The sequence below is a fragment of the Protopterus annectens genome, chromosome 4.part0, assembly GCF_019279795.1.
Source record: "Protopterus annectens isolate FY-2018-M chromosome 4.part0, PAN1.0, whole genome shotgun sequence".
NCBI classification, from domain to species: Eukaryota; Metazoa; Chordata; order Ceratodontiformes; family Protopteridae; genus Protopterus; species Protopterus annectens.
In genome coordinates this window covers 1,400,630,438-1,400,647,101 of record NC_056733.1, presented here as the reverse complement: position 1 = coordinate 1,400,647,101, position 16,664 = coordinate 1,400,630,438, and the positions used below count along the sequence as shown (strand labels likewise).

The 16,664-nt window shown below is 41.5% G+C and overlaps 1 protein-coding gene across 1 annotated transcript in view; it reads left to right on the top strand.

Annotated features, from left to right (window-relative positions):
- Positions 1–16,664, top strand: part of SEC24A (SEC24 homolog A, COPII coat complex component) — a 2,581,543-nt gene that overhangs the window by 1,780,441 nt on the left and 784,438 nt on the right. The window contains exon 15 of the mRNA XM_044069234.1: positions 11,878–12,036. Coding sequence (XP_043925169.1) covers positions 11,878–12,036 — 159 coding nt within the window. The remainder of the gene's footprint in view (positions 1–11,877; positions 12,037–16,664) is intronic.

Sequence of the window (16,664 nt, the reverse complement as noted above, 5' to 3'; positions counted from 1 at the left end):
AGCACTTAAATTTAGTACTACAGGAATTGATTCATTCCCCCTTTGAACCAGCAGCAAAATGCAATTTAAAGTTTCTGACCTGCAAGACTATTTTTCTAGTGGTCATCACCTCTGGTAGAAGGATTTCAGAACTTCAAGCATAGTCTTCTAAACCTCCCTACTTGATTTTTCACAGGGATAGTGTGACATTGCGGACCAATCCTTCTTTCCTTCATAAGGTAGTGTCAGAATCGAACATCAACCAGCCCATTAATCTACCAGTCTTCTTTCCTAACTTTGCTAACAAAGTGAATATATGTTGCACTTACTGGATGTTCACAGACAATTATGTTTCTGTTTACATAGAACAAAATAAATTAGAAAGATGGATCGATTGTCTCTCTCCCTTGCAGATTCTGAATTGGGTAAATCAGTTGCAAAGGTAAATTCAGCCAGATGGCTAACAAATTGTATATCTTTTGTCTATAACAGATTGGGTTTGTCCTTACCAAAACCTTTAAGAGTCCATTCAAATAGGTCCATGGCTGCTACTTCAGTGTTTCTATCCATGGTTCAGGCATCCTCTCCAGAGATTCTACTGCAGCATTTTCACTTTGCCATTTCCTTTCTGCAAAGGCTGGGGTTCACTATAAATTTCCAAAAGTCCTTTCTGACTCCTTCACAGGGTCATGTGTTTCTGGGGTACAGGATCCAGACTATTCCAATGTTGGCATCCCTACCAACTCCCAAGCCCTTGACTCTCATTTCTCTTTCAGTCCCTTCTTCCTGTGGCCTTAATCACAACAAGGGAGTCTCTGAGTGCTCTAGGCTTTACAGCCTCCACCATTCCTATGCTCCATTTTGCCAAACTCCACATGAGAAAACTTCATTGGTTTCTAAAGTCAATTTGGCTTTAGCATTCTTATCCCCTGGACTTCAGTTTCTCTTTTTCCATGCCTCAAGCTTGAATTTCAGTGGTGGATTCAGTAGATGACTCTCACTCCAGGTCTCCCTTTTCAACCCCCTCTTCCCTCTCGTAGATGTTCATAAACACTTCAGATGTGATATGGGAGCATTCTTTGGCTCTCTAAAGATGCAGGGTCCTTGATTGCCTCAACAAAGGAAAGACCACATCATTGTCAAGGGAATGAGAGCTCTTCTATCTTTTCACCCTCTATTCTTCCCAGGGCTTCTCAAGGTGTTTACAGACAGTATCACAGTGGTGATGTATGTAAACAAATGGGGGTAGGGGTAAGATCTTACATCCTTTGCAGGTTGTCCCTTTTAATGTGAGAACTAGCTATCCAGTACTGTGCGACTCTTCAGGTAGTTTATATTCCCTTGGGTCAGAACATTGTGGTGGAGTCTGTGAGCAGGTCCATAATACAATCCCACGAGTGGATGCTTCACAGGTATGTGTTTCTGGACATTGTCCAGCAGTGGAGTACTCCTCAAGTGGATCTATTTGCCTCCCCTCTGAACAGACAGCTTCCTCTTTTTTGTGCCAGAGTCCAATGTCCTTTGGTCTGGAAGGTGGATGTCTTTCCTCCCCTTCCCCTCATTCCAAAAGTCCTGTTCAGAATATGAGTATGCTCCCAAAATCTTGCTGGTGACTCCCTTTTGTCCCAAACAGCATTGGTTCCCTCTTCTGCAACGCCAAGGGCTGTTATCACAAGTTAGCTCACAAGGTGGATCTACTCACACAAGACAAGGGATCTCTCATCCATCCTCATCTGTCCACTGTTCAACTGACACTGTGGGTGATAGGATTTTGACTCCATACAGGCACCTTTTTTTTCTGAGGACATGCTTAGGGTCCTGCAGGAGGCCAGGAAGCCCACAACTTGGAAATTCTACTTGTCCAAATGGAAGAGGTTTTCTGTTTGGTGTCTTTCTTGTAACCTGGATCCACTTTCTGTGGATGTTCCTTTGGTTCTATCTTATTTTTGTGAACTGCTCAGTGCTGGGTTGGCTTATTCTTCTGTTAACGTCCACTTATCAGGTATCTCTGCTTTGTCTGCCTTTATCTCCTCATTTAGCTTCTAGATTTGAGACTAAACAGTTTCTTAAAGGCATCCTTCATATTAGACTTCCCAGGAAGCCTGCCCCTCCTCCCTGGGGTCTTAATTGTGTTTTAGAAAAATTGACCCAAGCTCCTTTTGAGCTTGCAGTTCAGCTTCTGTACACGAGAAGACAGTACTTTTGTTATCACTTACTTCTGCTAGATAGGTGTTTGAGCTTCAAGCCCTTATGGCTTGTCTTCCTTCTTTTAGTTTTCCATAAGGACATGGTGCCCCTTCATACTAATTCTCCTTTTATGACCAAGGTGGTGAATGAGTTGTCTCTTAATCAGTCTGTTCATTTGCCCATTTTTTTCCCTTCTCTGCAATCTGTTAGTGAGAAGGTGCTGCACACCTTGGATGTGCACAGACAGCTCAGATTTTATTTGGATAAGACTTGAGACTCGTCATAAATTTGATCAGCTCTGTTTCCTTTCAGCGTAGATCCTTAGGTTTGTCTCTTTTCAAGCAAACTATTTCTTGGATTTCTAAAACCATTTCTTTTTATTATGGCTTCCATTGCAAGAGACTTTCTTTATCTGTTAAAGCTCATTGTACTGGGGCTGTGGCTTCTTTGGTGCTTTTTTTTCAAGTGTTTGGATACAAACTCTATTCTTGATGCAGCTACCTGGTCTTCTGTGCATACATTTACTAAGCACTATTAAGCTGGATGTGATTTCCAGAGCTAGCTTTACCAGGGCCATTCTCCATGGGTTTCTGGAGAGCTCTGCTGATCCTTCCTCTCCCCTGTCTTCTTCCTGAGCTTTTGCACTCTCCCAGTTGTAAAGAATACTGCAACAGTGAAATGGAAGGACATAGTGCAATTGTGCAAAATCTTACTATAATGGTAGATGTACTTCTCTTCAGTATTACAATATTCACTCCCTCCCTTCTTCCCCCTGGTTCTTTTCTCTTCTGGATGTACTGGTTACTGCTTTTTTCCTTGGACTGGCTTTCCTACTGGGGCTCTCAGTTCTGAGGATGGTACGTCCAGACGTCACCTTTATGCCTTGCACTACATATTGGGCTGCCCTTGGCAGAGGATCCCTATTGCAAAGAATACTGCAGCAGTGAAGAGAAGGACATCTACTGTTATGGTAAGATCTTACACAACTGTACTTTACTCCGCAAGGTGGGTGGTTGGCATAATGGTTAAGATCTTTACCTCATTGGTACAAGCTACAGGACTCTATTCTGGCCTCTGGTTATTGGCTAATCTTATAATATTATGCAGAATGATAGCCTTGTATTTGTCTGTGAACCTGTGAACTAACTGATTGCTCTTCAGGGTTATAACTTTTTAACTTTGTAGAATTTTGGTATGAAATTTTCAGATAAGTTACTTAATGGATCATTCTGTCAAGCTGCTGTGTGCTATTTCTAAGACCAGTTTATAAATGACTACTAACACTATACAATATCTTAGTTGGATTTTGACTGGTGAATGTGTCCAGATGAGGAGACTTGCATATGTGTACTGTTTGTCAGGTTGCACAGGCTCAAAAATGTCAAGACTTACTATTCTGGAGGCAACTCCAGGAATTAAAAGACACATCGTTGTTTAAGTTGATTTAGCAGATATGCGTACTGTACAAAAAAAAATTCACAAGAGCAATCATTTTGGTGGCAACTCACATTTACTGAAATATAAATGTGTGCAAGCAGTACTCCCCCCACCCCATTTTCCCCCAAGAACTGAAAAACACACATAAGTAAGCAGCAGTGCTTCCCCATTCCCCATTGTTCTTAAGTTGATTTACTTGATTGGTATGCTTATTGTCTTTATTTAATTGGGTCTCTGTCATAATTTTATGTGGATTTTGTTTTAATATGCATTTATATTCATGCATTGTTATACTTTTTGTATTGTATCTTCAGATTATTTCTTTATACTGCATTTCTGTACATTTGTATGTGTAACTTGACTGTTAAGTTACAGTGACTGTTTTTGCATCGTTATTCCCTTTTTACATTGCTTCATTTTCTGTTTGTGGGGGTTATGCTTTGACTTTCTTCAGAAGATTATTGTTTATCCTTTTGAATCACTTTTACAGTTCCTGGAAAGACTATGTAGTTAAATTTGAGTTTTTAGATCTTTTACTACAACAAGTTGTGTTTATTTTTTTCTAGTTCAGATTTTCGCTTTTGCACTATTACTGTTTTGTTTTGTTAATGTTTTTGTGTGTGTGTGTGTGTGTAGCATCAGTAAAGCATTGAATTGAGTTGTGTTATATTTTGAAGTATGATGTTTTTACTGACTTGTTTTTGGAATATTTCTGTGTTTAATAGCTTTTCCCAATTGTGACATTTCATTGGAGAGTAGGAGTGTGAGTGTAAGGTCCAGGTGGCTTGTATTGACTTTGTCTTGTACATGGACTAGATCTAATGCACAGGTAACTAGCAGTTTACTTGTTTTCCTTGATGATTGTATATACATTTACATATGCATAAATATTAAATATATTAAATGTATACGTGTGTCTGTATGCATATCTTTACATCTGTAAGTGTGTATGTATATATCTGTATATAAAACCTGAATAATAAATGGTGTGTTGTATTGTTTACAAAGGCTGTGCGTGCGTGTGTGGTTGACTTTCTGTGTATTAGTGTGTGTGTGTGGTTGACTTTCTGTGTATTCGTGTGTGTGTGTGTGTATATGACCTTTGTATTCATATATGTGTGTGTGTGTATATGACCTTTGTATTCATATATGTATGTGTGTGTGAGCTACTTTACCAGACTGATCGGCCAGATAGCAAACTTTTATGAGATACTGCCTGTATGAGTGAAAAGAGAAGAACAAGATGCCCAAGATAAGAAAGAAGGACTGTAGAGATGAATTGAGAATTAAGTAACCATGCAAGGTGCTCTTCCTCCCTTCTCAACGGTTATTTGCTGAATGCTGAGGTGGGGCTCAGTCATAAAGAAGAATGTAGTGACCTGTTTGTACAGTAATGCCATACAGTGTAATCCTTCCAAATACTGAAGAGGGTTGATAATTATCTGATCCAGTGTTGTCCAACGACTCCCCTACCCATAATCCCCTGCACTGTACTCCAGTTCCTCAGATCTCATTTGCCACCTGAAGTACCTGGATATGTTTTTAAGGAATCATATCCTTTGTTAGATAGACTTTCAAAATTGCAAAAATACGTTAGATAGCTATATAGTTGGATAGTCTGATAGTTATATACATAAATAATTGACTACCTTTACTCCTGCACTACCGGTAGACTCATCTCCCTTCAGCTTTAGTGTTAGTCTTGCAATCATAGCTTAGTGGTGTGTTAATAATAGTTTAGAGTTATTCTTAGCTTAGCATTTTCTCTTGTTGAATAGTGTTTGCTGTAGCATACTTCAATTAATACAGTTTTTAGAGCTTTAAAATTTATAATACAGTAATTTTTGATAATATATGGTAATGTTTTTTGGCTAGTGTTTTTTTCCATCTATCCACTAGGTTTCATTATGGATAAATATCAAGCATTTAAGAAATGCTTAGAATGTGGGCACAAATTGGCCCCCCTCAGGATCTTCACACTTTGTGTTTATTGCCTGAGTGATGCCCCTTTGGTTACACACTGCACTTCATGCGCATCCTTTAGGGCTGGAGAGTTACTACAAGCTTGCCGAGACAAATTAGTGGTGAAGGGCCTTCTCCTTCCTCAGACAGGGACTACTACTTCTGGACCCTCCTCCTCTTCCTCCCCTGCTAAGAAACAAGACAGAACACAATCTTCAGACAAGGTTTCAGACATGGAGAAGGAGAAAGAAAAGAGTAAACTTAAAGAAAAGGACAAAGACAAGTCTCCTTCTGCTTCTAAACAGTCCTTGGATCCATCAGTTCCAGTCAGACCTACACCAAAGCCAGTTAGGAGATCGGAACTGACATCTTCTCGGTCCCCATTGTCCTCCCCTTGGCCTGGTTTTCCTTGGAACCAGTGAGCTGCAGGTTGCACACTCCAGTCTTACAAGAGAAAAAGTGTTCGAGGCCTTCTTCAGTGGTTTTGTCTGTCTGATCATCTTGGAGCATGACAGAGTACAATGTTGACAGGATGATGAGAATGTTTGTGAGGACAAAGATTCAGCTTGGATTTTGTCAGTACCGTCCCCAGAAAATGTACCAACCATTGACTGTCCTTCTCCTCCACTCTTTTTGCATGTTGCAGTCCATTGTCTGGCTTTGACAGTTCAGGATCCGACCCATTCTGAAGTGCCTCCTTTGGTGCAGGCAGTTCCCTCAACCTTGCAACAGCCTTCCTGACTGTATCGATTCCGATACCCTTTGATCAGGAAGGGATTCTGAGTCTCAGTGTTGGTGGCGACATCCAGGGGAAAGATTTGACACCAAGATTTTTGGAGCTGTCTCTTCCCTTAGGAGCCTTGGCACTAGACAACTGAGGTCCGAGGATACCAGTAGTCGGGGTTTCTGTTGCTTCTTGAGATCCAGAGGGATCCTCTGCTCCAGTGGCAACTTTGGCTATCAAGGTAGTTGAAAGGGTTTTAGGCTTACCAAACAGAAGACATGTGCTCAGTGGATGGTTCCACCCCAACTCCAATTGGACCCTGTGGTTTCATTTTTCACTCATCCAGCCAGACAGGGACATTCGGCACCACAGGTTTCTGGCACCACTTGCTACATCAGCTCTAGTCTGTTTCTGAACCTTCTGTCTCCCCCACAGAATCTGTTCACAAGAAGCAGACATGCTAGCGAAAACACCCAGACTTCTCCCCAGAGTCTATCACAGAAGTACAGATTTGGATGAAGGCAAGGGGTCACCCAGTTCTTAGAGGATGTCACCTTGGGTGAGATTCTGAAACTTATGAAACACAGGTGGCTGATCAGCTGAATCCCCCCTCTCCTGTCAAATGTAGATTTCCAGAAACCTTTGGTTCCACCTCAACTTCGACTTGGGTAGTACCCACTCATTGTTCCACTGGTTGATCATATGGCACAAGTATCCCATTCCAAAAAAGCCAGACAGAATATTACACGCTTCCAAGGGCAGAAAGCATTGGAGTGAGGGTCCCCCATGGATGCCATGGTTTTCACGACAGCCACAAAAAGGAATTATCTGAGGAGAGTTCCTCTGTCCATCCCCCTAACAGGGAGTCTGGTGTGTTGGACAGATTTGGGAAATGGGCATACTTGTCAGTGACCTTTGCACTCAGATCACTGACCTATCTTGCTCATATTATCAGATTTCAGAGGGACTTGACCAAAGAAATTTCCATGTCTCTTTCTGGAGTTATGCCAGTGGATGTCCAAAAGACTGTGGACTCCCAGCTTTCTACTTTGCAGTCAATCTCAAATGTAGCCATATGTTTCATTTCTAATTCAGGTGATGGCTTGGATAGAGTGGCAGACACAGGTCTTACAGTCAGACGACATGCCTGGATGTATCTTTGTAGTTTTGCAGAAGGCTTTAAGACGTCCTTCATCAATACCCCTTACAATGGTTCCAGACTTTTTGGGCCCGAAGTTAGATACCTTACCAGGAGTGAACAAGATGCTCAGATGCTCTCTGCAATAGGCATTCATTTTTCTGTCCCTCAAAAAGTCCTACTCCAGAACCAGAGGATGGAAAAAAAGATGTGGTTTTGCAAGACACAGAACCCTTACCAGGTTCATCCAGGTATAGACCTTGATGGGGTAGAGGTGGAAGTAATGCTAACGGACATTGCCCAAGAGGCAGATTGCACAATCAGGGCTTCCACAATCCCTTTCCAAAAAGCCCTATAAGAATCCCTGAAGATTTGCCCGACTGCTGCACTCTGGAGGTAGTTGGAGGATGCTTATCTCTGCACCCCCAAGCCTGGATAAAGTTAGCAAGAGACAAATGGGTGGAAAACATAATTTCCAGTAGATATTTCATTCCCTTTTCTTGTCCTGATATAAAGAAAAAGGGGATTCTTTCACTCAGAAAATGGGAACCAGTAGCACCAGAAATTTCCAAGCTGATAGAAAAAGTCATCCAAATGGTCTCCAAAGACCAATTAGGATCTGGAGTTTACTCAAGGTTTTTTAGTTCCAGAGAAAACAGTGGACCTAACACCAGTCTTGGATCACAGTTATCTCAGCCAGTTTGTAGAGCAGACAAAATTATGGATGGTCACAAAATACAGTCCATATGAAGGACAATTCAATGTGCCCAATAGATCTCCAGGATGCCTACTATCGTGAAGATAAACAGTCCAGGAGATTTCTCTGTTTCCGGCTGGGAGCCAGTCATTTCCAATTCAGCGCCCTGCCATTTAGTGTCACCACAGCTCCCAGGGTGTTCACCAAAGTAATGGCAGTGGTGGTGGTGCACTTGCATATGCTAGGGATCCATGTTTTCCCTTACTTAGACAATTGGCTGTTAACTCCTACATCTTCTGGTTCATCACCTAGACCTTCTTCTCCAATGCTTACTGGATGTAGGCATATCAGTGAATTCTCCCAAGTGTCATTTACTTCAAACACAGCAGATATAATTTATCAGATACATCCTCAATACCACTCTTTAAATTGTCACTCTTCTATAACACAAAGTTGTTTCTAATGGCCACACAAGTGTAACTATCATCCCCACCCCCCCTGCACTCTGTCTGCTAGAGCTCAGGCCAGCTGCCATATTAATGGTCCCAAAGGCTGGATACCACATACAGATTTTTCAGTGGACATTTGGGAGTTCAGTGGTCTCAAAAGTTTCATCCTTTACATGCCAGAATTAATCTCATGGATATTTGCAGACATTACATCACATGGTAGGTTACTTCACCATCAGTAATGTAAAGGCTAACCTTTCATCCAATCACACCGACAGCAGTAGTGACCATGGACGCTTCACTTCTTGGGGGGTGCATTAAGGGAGAATGATCCGAGGTACTTGGTCATATTGTGAGTCAAGTCTTCACATCAGTGTCTTGGAGATGAGGGCAGTCCTGCTAGCATGGTAGGCTTTTCAGGATGCCCTCCCCAAGGTTGTGATAGCCATACAATCAGGCAAGGATGTCTGTAGCACGGTAAATCAGCAAACAAGGAGAAATACGTTCTTATTCCCTGTATTGGGAAGCCATGAGGGTTTGGAATTGGGCAATGTCTTCCCACCGTTTTCTGACAGCAATGCACATTCCTGGGTGTTCCACTGTTCTAGCAGACAAGTTAAGCAAGACTATTCTAACTCCTGATGGGTAGTCCGTCAGTCTAACAGTGGTGCCACTAATTTGCAGCCACAGGGGACAGTCTTACAGCGATCTGTGTCCTACCTGAACAGCAAGTGCAGCAGTTTCTTTGCCATGATCTCTCCACAGAGTCAGTCATCAAGGGATGCCGTAGTTCACAGTTCACTCTCCAGGCTTCCTTATGCCTTTCCTCCATTACTCCGCATGAACAAGTTCATGCCTAAAGCCAGACCATGCAAGGCCACTGTAATTCTCATTTCTCCCTTTTGGTCCTGGCAAACATGGATCCCTTTTCTGTGAACTCTACTAGTACATCCACCATGGATGTTGGATCAATATCCAACCCAACTTTTTCACCCATCTGGAATGCCTCCACTGGATCAGTCTACTGTGAATCTAACTGCTTGGTTCCTCCGATTTTGACTGTAGCCAGAGATGCCAGGCTTCCCAATAATATTGCTGATACAATAACAGATTCCCAGAAACCTTCTACATAGAAGATCTACAACAACAAATGGAAATATTTTTCATTTTAGGCAGTGGCCAAGGTTTGAAAACATAATCACAATGTACGCAACTGCGCGTGATCTGATGTTTTTGATTGTATATCCACCTGTGTTGGATTTACATATCATTAATGGGGCACTGTGAGTATATATAAATGTTTTATTTGGGTCTATATCAGTTCACCGAAATGGCTGAAGTTCAAACATCATATGTTCGAACTTCTAACCACAAAGTACAAAAACATCGAAGTCTTAGAACAGCGATTTTTCTTCCCAGGGAAAAAAAATCGCTGTTCCAAGAAACACACACAACACAAGCATACCAAAAAACAGCGATCCACACACAAGCACTTAAAATCCTACATCTAACCCTACATTAAAATGTACACACACTACTATCTATCCACTTACCTTAACCCAAACCCTAACCCTAATGTCCGTCACTATCGCACACTCACCTGACCCGCGCCCTAACCCTTACTCACCTATCCCGCCCTAATCCTAAAGTCTGTCACTATCGCACACCCACCTAACCCACGCCCTAACCCCAACGTCCACACAATCGAACAATTAACGGAACCCGACCCATAACTTCCCACCACAGCCCTGATAATCGTGAAGCCACAGAAACGGCCCACCGAATTCTTTCCCTGGTAAAGAATTTGGTGTTCCGCGGCTTCACGATAATCAGTGTTCGAACTTCACAGTGGTATTTGATCATCAGCCATTTCAATGGACTGATATAGACCCGTTTTATTTAGTGATGTTCTGTTTTTATGGTCTGACGAAGCCACCAGACGAGTGGTGAAAGCGCTAACCTTTTAAATAAAAGTTTTGTACTTTTATGGTACCTGAAGTCATGCTTTGTTTAACCACTTATTTGTTTTTCATTTTCATACTGTTTGTTTGTTTAAGCGGTTGCTCATTTATCCGTTGGCTGATTTTTTTTCTGTATAAACATAGAAAATTTGTTCAACTTTTTTACTGCCTACTCTAATAATAGACTTGGAAAGGCTGTTACAAAAGTCAGTCTGTCCAGGTGGTTACCGAATTACATTTCCTTTGTCTATGCATCATTGGGTTTGCAGTTGCAGGCCAAACCTAAAGCACATTCAACAATACCAGTAACTACCTCAACAGCCTTTTCTAAAAAACTACTGATTGACGACATATGTGCAGCAGCAATATGATCCACTGTACATACTTATGTGTCTTACTATAAGTTAGATGTATAGTCAAGATCCTGTTCTTCTTTTGGCTGCACCATCCTTAGGAGTGTCTTCCTTGATACCACCCTGCAAGACAACTTGGGAATCTGTCCCATATGTTGAATCAGATAAAAATAGTCAACAGTGGATATGAAAGTTACGTACTTACCATAATGCTAGATCCATGTTTTCTGATTTTCATCTGGTTCAACCTCTCATCCTTCCATCCCCTTTCCAAGTTGTTTGTATGGATACCTTCGAGATGGTTGGGTGTGTGACCAGTAGTGTTAGTGACAAACATTTTTACATTGTTAACTCCTTTACCTAGTCCATTTTTCACTTCTGTGTTTGGCAACTATCTTTTCTATTTAAAAGGTTGGTGTAAATTTCTATAGGTCAGACTCAATCTGAGGCATTGGAATACAGTGCAGGGAATTATGTGTAAGGGAGGAGTCAGAGCCCTAGAACCAAAGAAGCTTCAGATTTGATGCTGAGGTCAGATCCGATCAGATCCAACAATCCATATGCTGAACTGGACGAAAATCAGACATGTATCTATAGTTATGTTAAGTATATCTTCTTAGTTATGTTAAGTATATAACTTTCGTTTTTCTAGTATAATTTGATAAAAAATGGTGATGTAATGCCTTCACCCAGCAAATGTTGAAATACAAGGAATGCTCTCTCCTTCTAGTATTAAAATGTGTAGTACATTTTTTCTCTGCTTCTGGTAACTGTATTTATTAGATAACAGCTGTAGTAGAATATGACATGTTTGACAGCTCCATTTTGACAAAATAGTAAAATGAATAATGGATGGAAAATCAAGACGTTAAAATTGTGTCCTGTTGTTATTTAGGATGCACTTTTTAAGTGGTTAAAATTGTGTCCAGTACTGTTTAGGATGCACTTTTTTGTCCATGCATTTTCAGCTGATGTTTGTTTCTTGTTTAGCTTGTATTTCTAGATATTCCTCAGGCTGCATTTATCATTATCCTTCTTATCACCATGAGCACAACCCCACACAAGTGCTAAAATTCCAGAAGGATCTGAAACGATACTTAACTAGAAAGATTGGATTTGAGGCTGTCATGAGAATTCGGTGTACTAAAGGTCTGTATGTTTATGATCTTATAACCTTAACTAGTGCTATATTATTCATCTGATATCACTCCACCAATGCAAAACATTATTATACCATATTCGTTTTCTGTTGTGCAATGTTCATATCAGTCTTTTTTTAGCATAGACATGAATAATGCTATGATAGACTGCTTTTAGATAATCATTTAAGTGCACTTCTCAGCTGAAGTTCATGAAGGTTTGATCTGTTCTTCCCACTCCACCACTGACCATTAAACTCCTGACCTGTAGTGACCCCTTCAGTTCTCTCAATCCATCAGCAACTTAGGACATCCTAGGGAGCAAGAAATGGAAATCTCAACTGTCTTCCAATGAGATACTAAGATTTTTGTAATCTCCAAGCAACTTTCCATTTTGATATCAAACTGTAGAGCTGGACCCATTGTGAGTGCATGCATCCATACACCTACAATTACTGCTAGAATGACAGCATACTGCTTGCTGGGCTCATGTTCCTCTTAATCTCTAATACAAGTGCTACTATCCCAGGTCTTTTGCCATGTAAAGCTCTTGCAGTGGTAATTTGCCAGAATTCTTAACCAACTCCCCCAACCCCAACAAAAGATGAGCCAGCAGCCACCATTTACTCTCATCCTTGCCTGGGTGGCTCCTTCATTGCTGGTAATAAAATATTGCCATGGTTTATTTTGGAAGTTGTCAGTGATAAATTGTGATGAAATTGTGATATGGCACTACTGACAGAAATAATGGGAGCAGCTGATTACTTTTTATTAGTATGGGTGGCTAAAGTGGATGTTCTGGTTTGTCTGCTTAAATAATACCCAGGGTTTAGGTTTCATTGCAGTATCCTAACCTTTACTACCAACTCAGTGAACCATAGCTTGAGAGAAATAATGCATTATTTGTACTGTTAAGAGTTTTCACTAGCACAGCTTTCACTACATCTGTTAGTGTGTTGTACAGAGTTTGGAAGTGTGATACTCTTCATAGTGTGCATAAGTCACTAAAAGCAGACAAAATAGCAACCCTGATGCTGCTGTTTTAAGCCCCCCAACGCTAACATTTTTCTCTTTTTATTCATTATTTACCCATCCACATACGTCTCTCTTTGTACCTTTGATTCATCACTTTTTATATCATATAATGTACTCCTAAACTGGCACTCTATATCATCCAGAGTGGGACAAGCAGAAGACCTGTGAAAATGTAAGACCTGAATTTGCATGTGGACCTGAAGCAGAGGTTGTAGCAGTGAGGTTTGGAGCCCATGGTGACTTGCGCCTTTTGTACTTGCTTGGCACCTCCCCAAACTACCCTGCCCCCAGCCCTGTGCCAGTCACACTCACCAGGCCAGTTCTTCCACTGATCTTGATTTTTTTATATTCCAATGGTAATGCTGCAGTTTAAAATAATGGCACCCATTTTGTTACAATTTAGTGCTTTAATATTTTTCATCTTTCCCATGCCTCTCTCTTTCTCTTTTGCATATCTAATCCAGGTATAATTATGCATGCTTTTGCAAGGATCCTCATGGATTTCTTAGTCGCCCCTGTTTTACCTTTAACCCATAAACTTCCATAACAGTATTTCTTCTTTTCCTCCCCTCAGCTGTTCCATTGATAAATTTTGTTCCATCTATCAATCCACAACCCCCTTTTTCTAATTTTTGTGCATGGGGTCATGGTGTTAAATTAACAGTGAGCATCATAGAACCAATGTTTACACCACCGGATAGCTAGCCCTGCCGCAGTTCTTCCATACCATACACGTGCAGCCACACTCTCTTATTCTTTAATTTCAATGCCACTACCAAATTTTAAGCTGCATTGCCAGCCATTTATCATTGTAATGTTTTCCCCTTTTATCCATCACTTGTACTACTGTGCCTTTTCTCTATTTGGATTTTATGATTAATCATGTTTAGTCAAGGTGCTGATAACTGTAACTAAAACATCTAGCAACTAATAAAGTTTCATGTCTGAATCATTGCTATATAGCATGCAACAGTTATTTTTGCTACGTGGCAAGCCCCCCCACATTCACTTCTCTGACTTCTTAGTTTCTCCATGTCTTTTGGGTTTCTAATACCATGGTGGGAATGGACCCCATTCCTAAGTGAAGTAGAAATAAAGTTCATGAAATTAGTATTGTGTCATTCTTTGATGTTAGTCAAAAGTGCTCTTTGCAGCACCCGCAGTATGCCCAGAATTGACTCTTCCTGCAATTCATGCAGTTACATGTATTGCTAGCATATCTGTCCATTCGTTTTTATGAAATCCATTGCTCCTACCACTATTGGAACTGTCTGGGTATCTTTCCACATTGCTGTCTTTTCTGCCTGCAAATCCTAGTATTGTATGTCTTTGACTCTCTATATACGTAAGAAAGACACTGTAATCACTGGGTGTAGCAATTTCAATGAGAAATACTAGATGTTCTTCGTGTTTCACTGTTGCAGTCATTACATTTGGGCAATCCTGCTGGCAGGTTGCCCTCAGCCGGCCTGAATTCCAAAGTCCCGGGTCCGGCGTCGGCCGCTGTCGCCCTCTCCCTGACGCCAGGTCATCAGGGGAACAAAACATGCGGCCGACGCCGTTTTCTTTAGTCTTTCTTGCCGCGAGGTGCCCGAAGCAGAAGCAGTTCGTAAGTGCTGGTCAGCTGACTCCTGAGATTTTCGTGTTCGAGTTTCAGATCCAAAGTCTTCAATAAAGCTAAGTACCCCGTTGGGGAAACTTTTTTCTTGCTCCAGACTGATGTCAGAAAAAGTTAATAATTGTATTTATTTTGGAAAGCAAATACCTCATAAGGACTTTCATTCCTACTATATTCCTTGCCTAGGCCCTGATCACAACGTTGCTGGTTGTCGATTTTGTGCTAGATTTAACCAACGCACTATTAAGCATCGGAATGATTTTGCTTTAAACTATTTTGGACGTCGGTTTAATTATCCAGAAATGTCGTCAGATAGCCATCCAACTACTGATGTTCACAAAGAACGCAAAGAAAAGGAGAGAGATAAACAACCGAGGCCCAAAACCGACGTCTAAGCTTCTCCTAAGCCAGTCGCTGGTTCTCAATGAGGCGCTTTCGCAGCCCCTGACGCCCTCTACTTTAGAGTTGCAGGCCACTACCGACTCCCACGTGGAGTCGGCCTTGCCACTAGAAACTCAAGGTATTGGAACCTCGTATACTATTCCTTCAGATGGGTCCAGAGCCGCTGAGCAGGCACCGGCTTCTGAGGGTGTATTCAGACCTAAACATCTTTACATTAAACCTACCTCAGCTTCAAAGGCAAAGACCAAGGCACCTTCTAAAGCAAAGAAACAAACACAAGAACCACGTGGACAGGCCTCTATGCCCAAAAAACAGATGCTCAAAATGGCCAAAGACCTAATTACCTTGATCAGGGTTTCCCATCCCCCTCCTGATAAGAGGCCTAGGCAAGAGACTGACTATGAATCTTCAGATCAGGTTTCTATTTCTTCTGATTCCTCTTCTGATCAGGAATATTCTCTTCCCCCCTATGAGGATTCTGATGCTGAAGAATCTATACCTTCAGCTTCTCCTCCAGAGGACTACTCTTTTGGGGAAACCTTGCATACCATGAGGGAGCATTTCCACTGGGAGAGCCAAGAGTTTTCAGAATCTAAAAAGAGGCTCAGGGATTTCCTTTTACTACCTCAACACAGGCCACTAGCCATTCCACCTGTTAGATATTGTAGATGATGTGTTTTTGGAGTCTAGTCTTACCCCTGACTCCTTACCTCCAGCTCCGGTTAAGCCTGACAGATATTACAGGGTTCCTGACTCTCATAAATTCCTTTTTAAAAACCCTGCTGCAGACCCAGAAACTATTTCATAGGGTCCCCAAAGGAGTTAAGGCTTCCACTGCAAAAAAACCCTACCCCTCTGACAGATTCTAGGGCACTGGACAGATGGGGAAAAAAGGTTTACACATCTGCTATCTTGGCTATAAGGGCCTTAAACTGTCAGTTTCCTATGCTCAAATATCAGCAACATGTCATGGTATTGCTTAAACAGAAAATGTTATTAAACTCTGAATGTGCAGAAAACAAGGAAATGCAGGATTTATTGCATGCAGCTGAACAAGTTGGAAAGCATACTTTGCAATGTGGTTTTGATTCTTAGGAGGCCTCCTGCAGGGCCGCAGTTACAGGTTCTGTAATTAGGAGGCATGCTTCTTAAAGGAACAAAATCTGCCTGATCATGTCATGGTTAAATTATTAGATGCACCTTTACAGCATGATACTTTGTTTGGTGTTAAGGCAGAGTAGGTGTTAAAGAAAATGGAGGACAAAGCTAAATCCATGCAAACTGTCAAAGATTTTTTACAAGTACAACCCCCTAGGTTTAGTAGACACTTGCCTACAAAGAATTGATCCTTTCCTGTGTCAGACAGACCTCAAAGGGGCAGATCCAGGCTCCCTAGAGGCAGATATCAAGGGTCCTACAGGTCAAAACAATGGGGTGCTTCTACCTCCAAAGTTGGAGAAGACAAATCACAACCATACAGAAAACAGTCCCAATGACTTCCCCCTGCCTGAACCAAGCACTTATCTCCTGGCAGCACCCTTAGGGGGAAAATTAGCACGTTTTCCACAAAACTGGCGCATTAT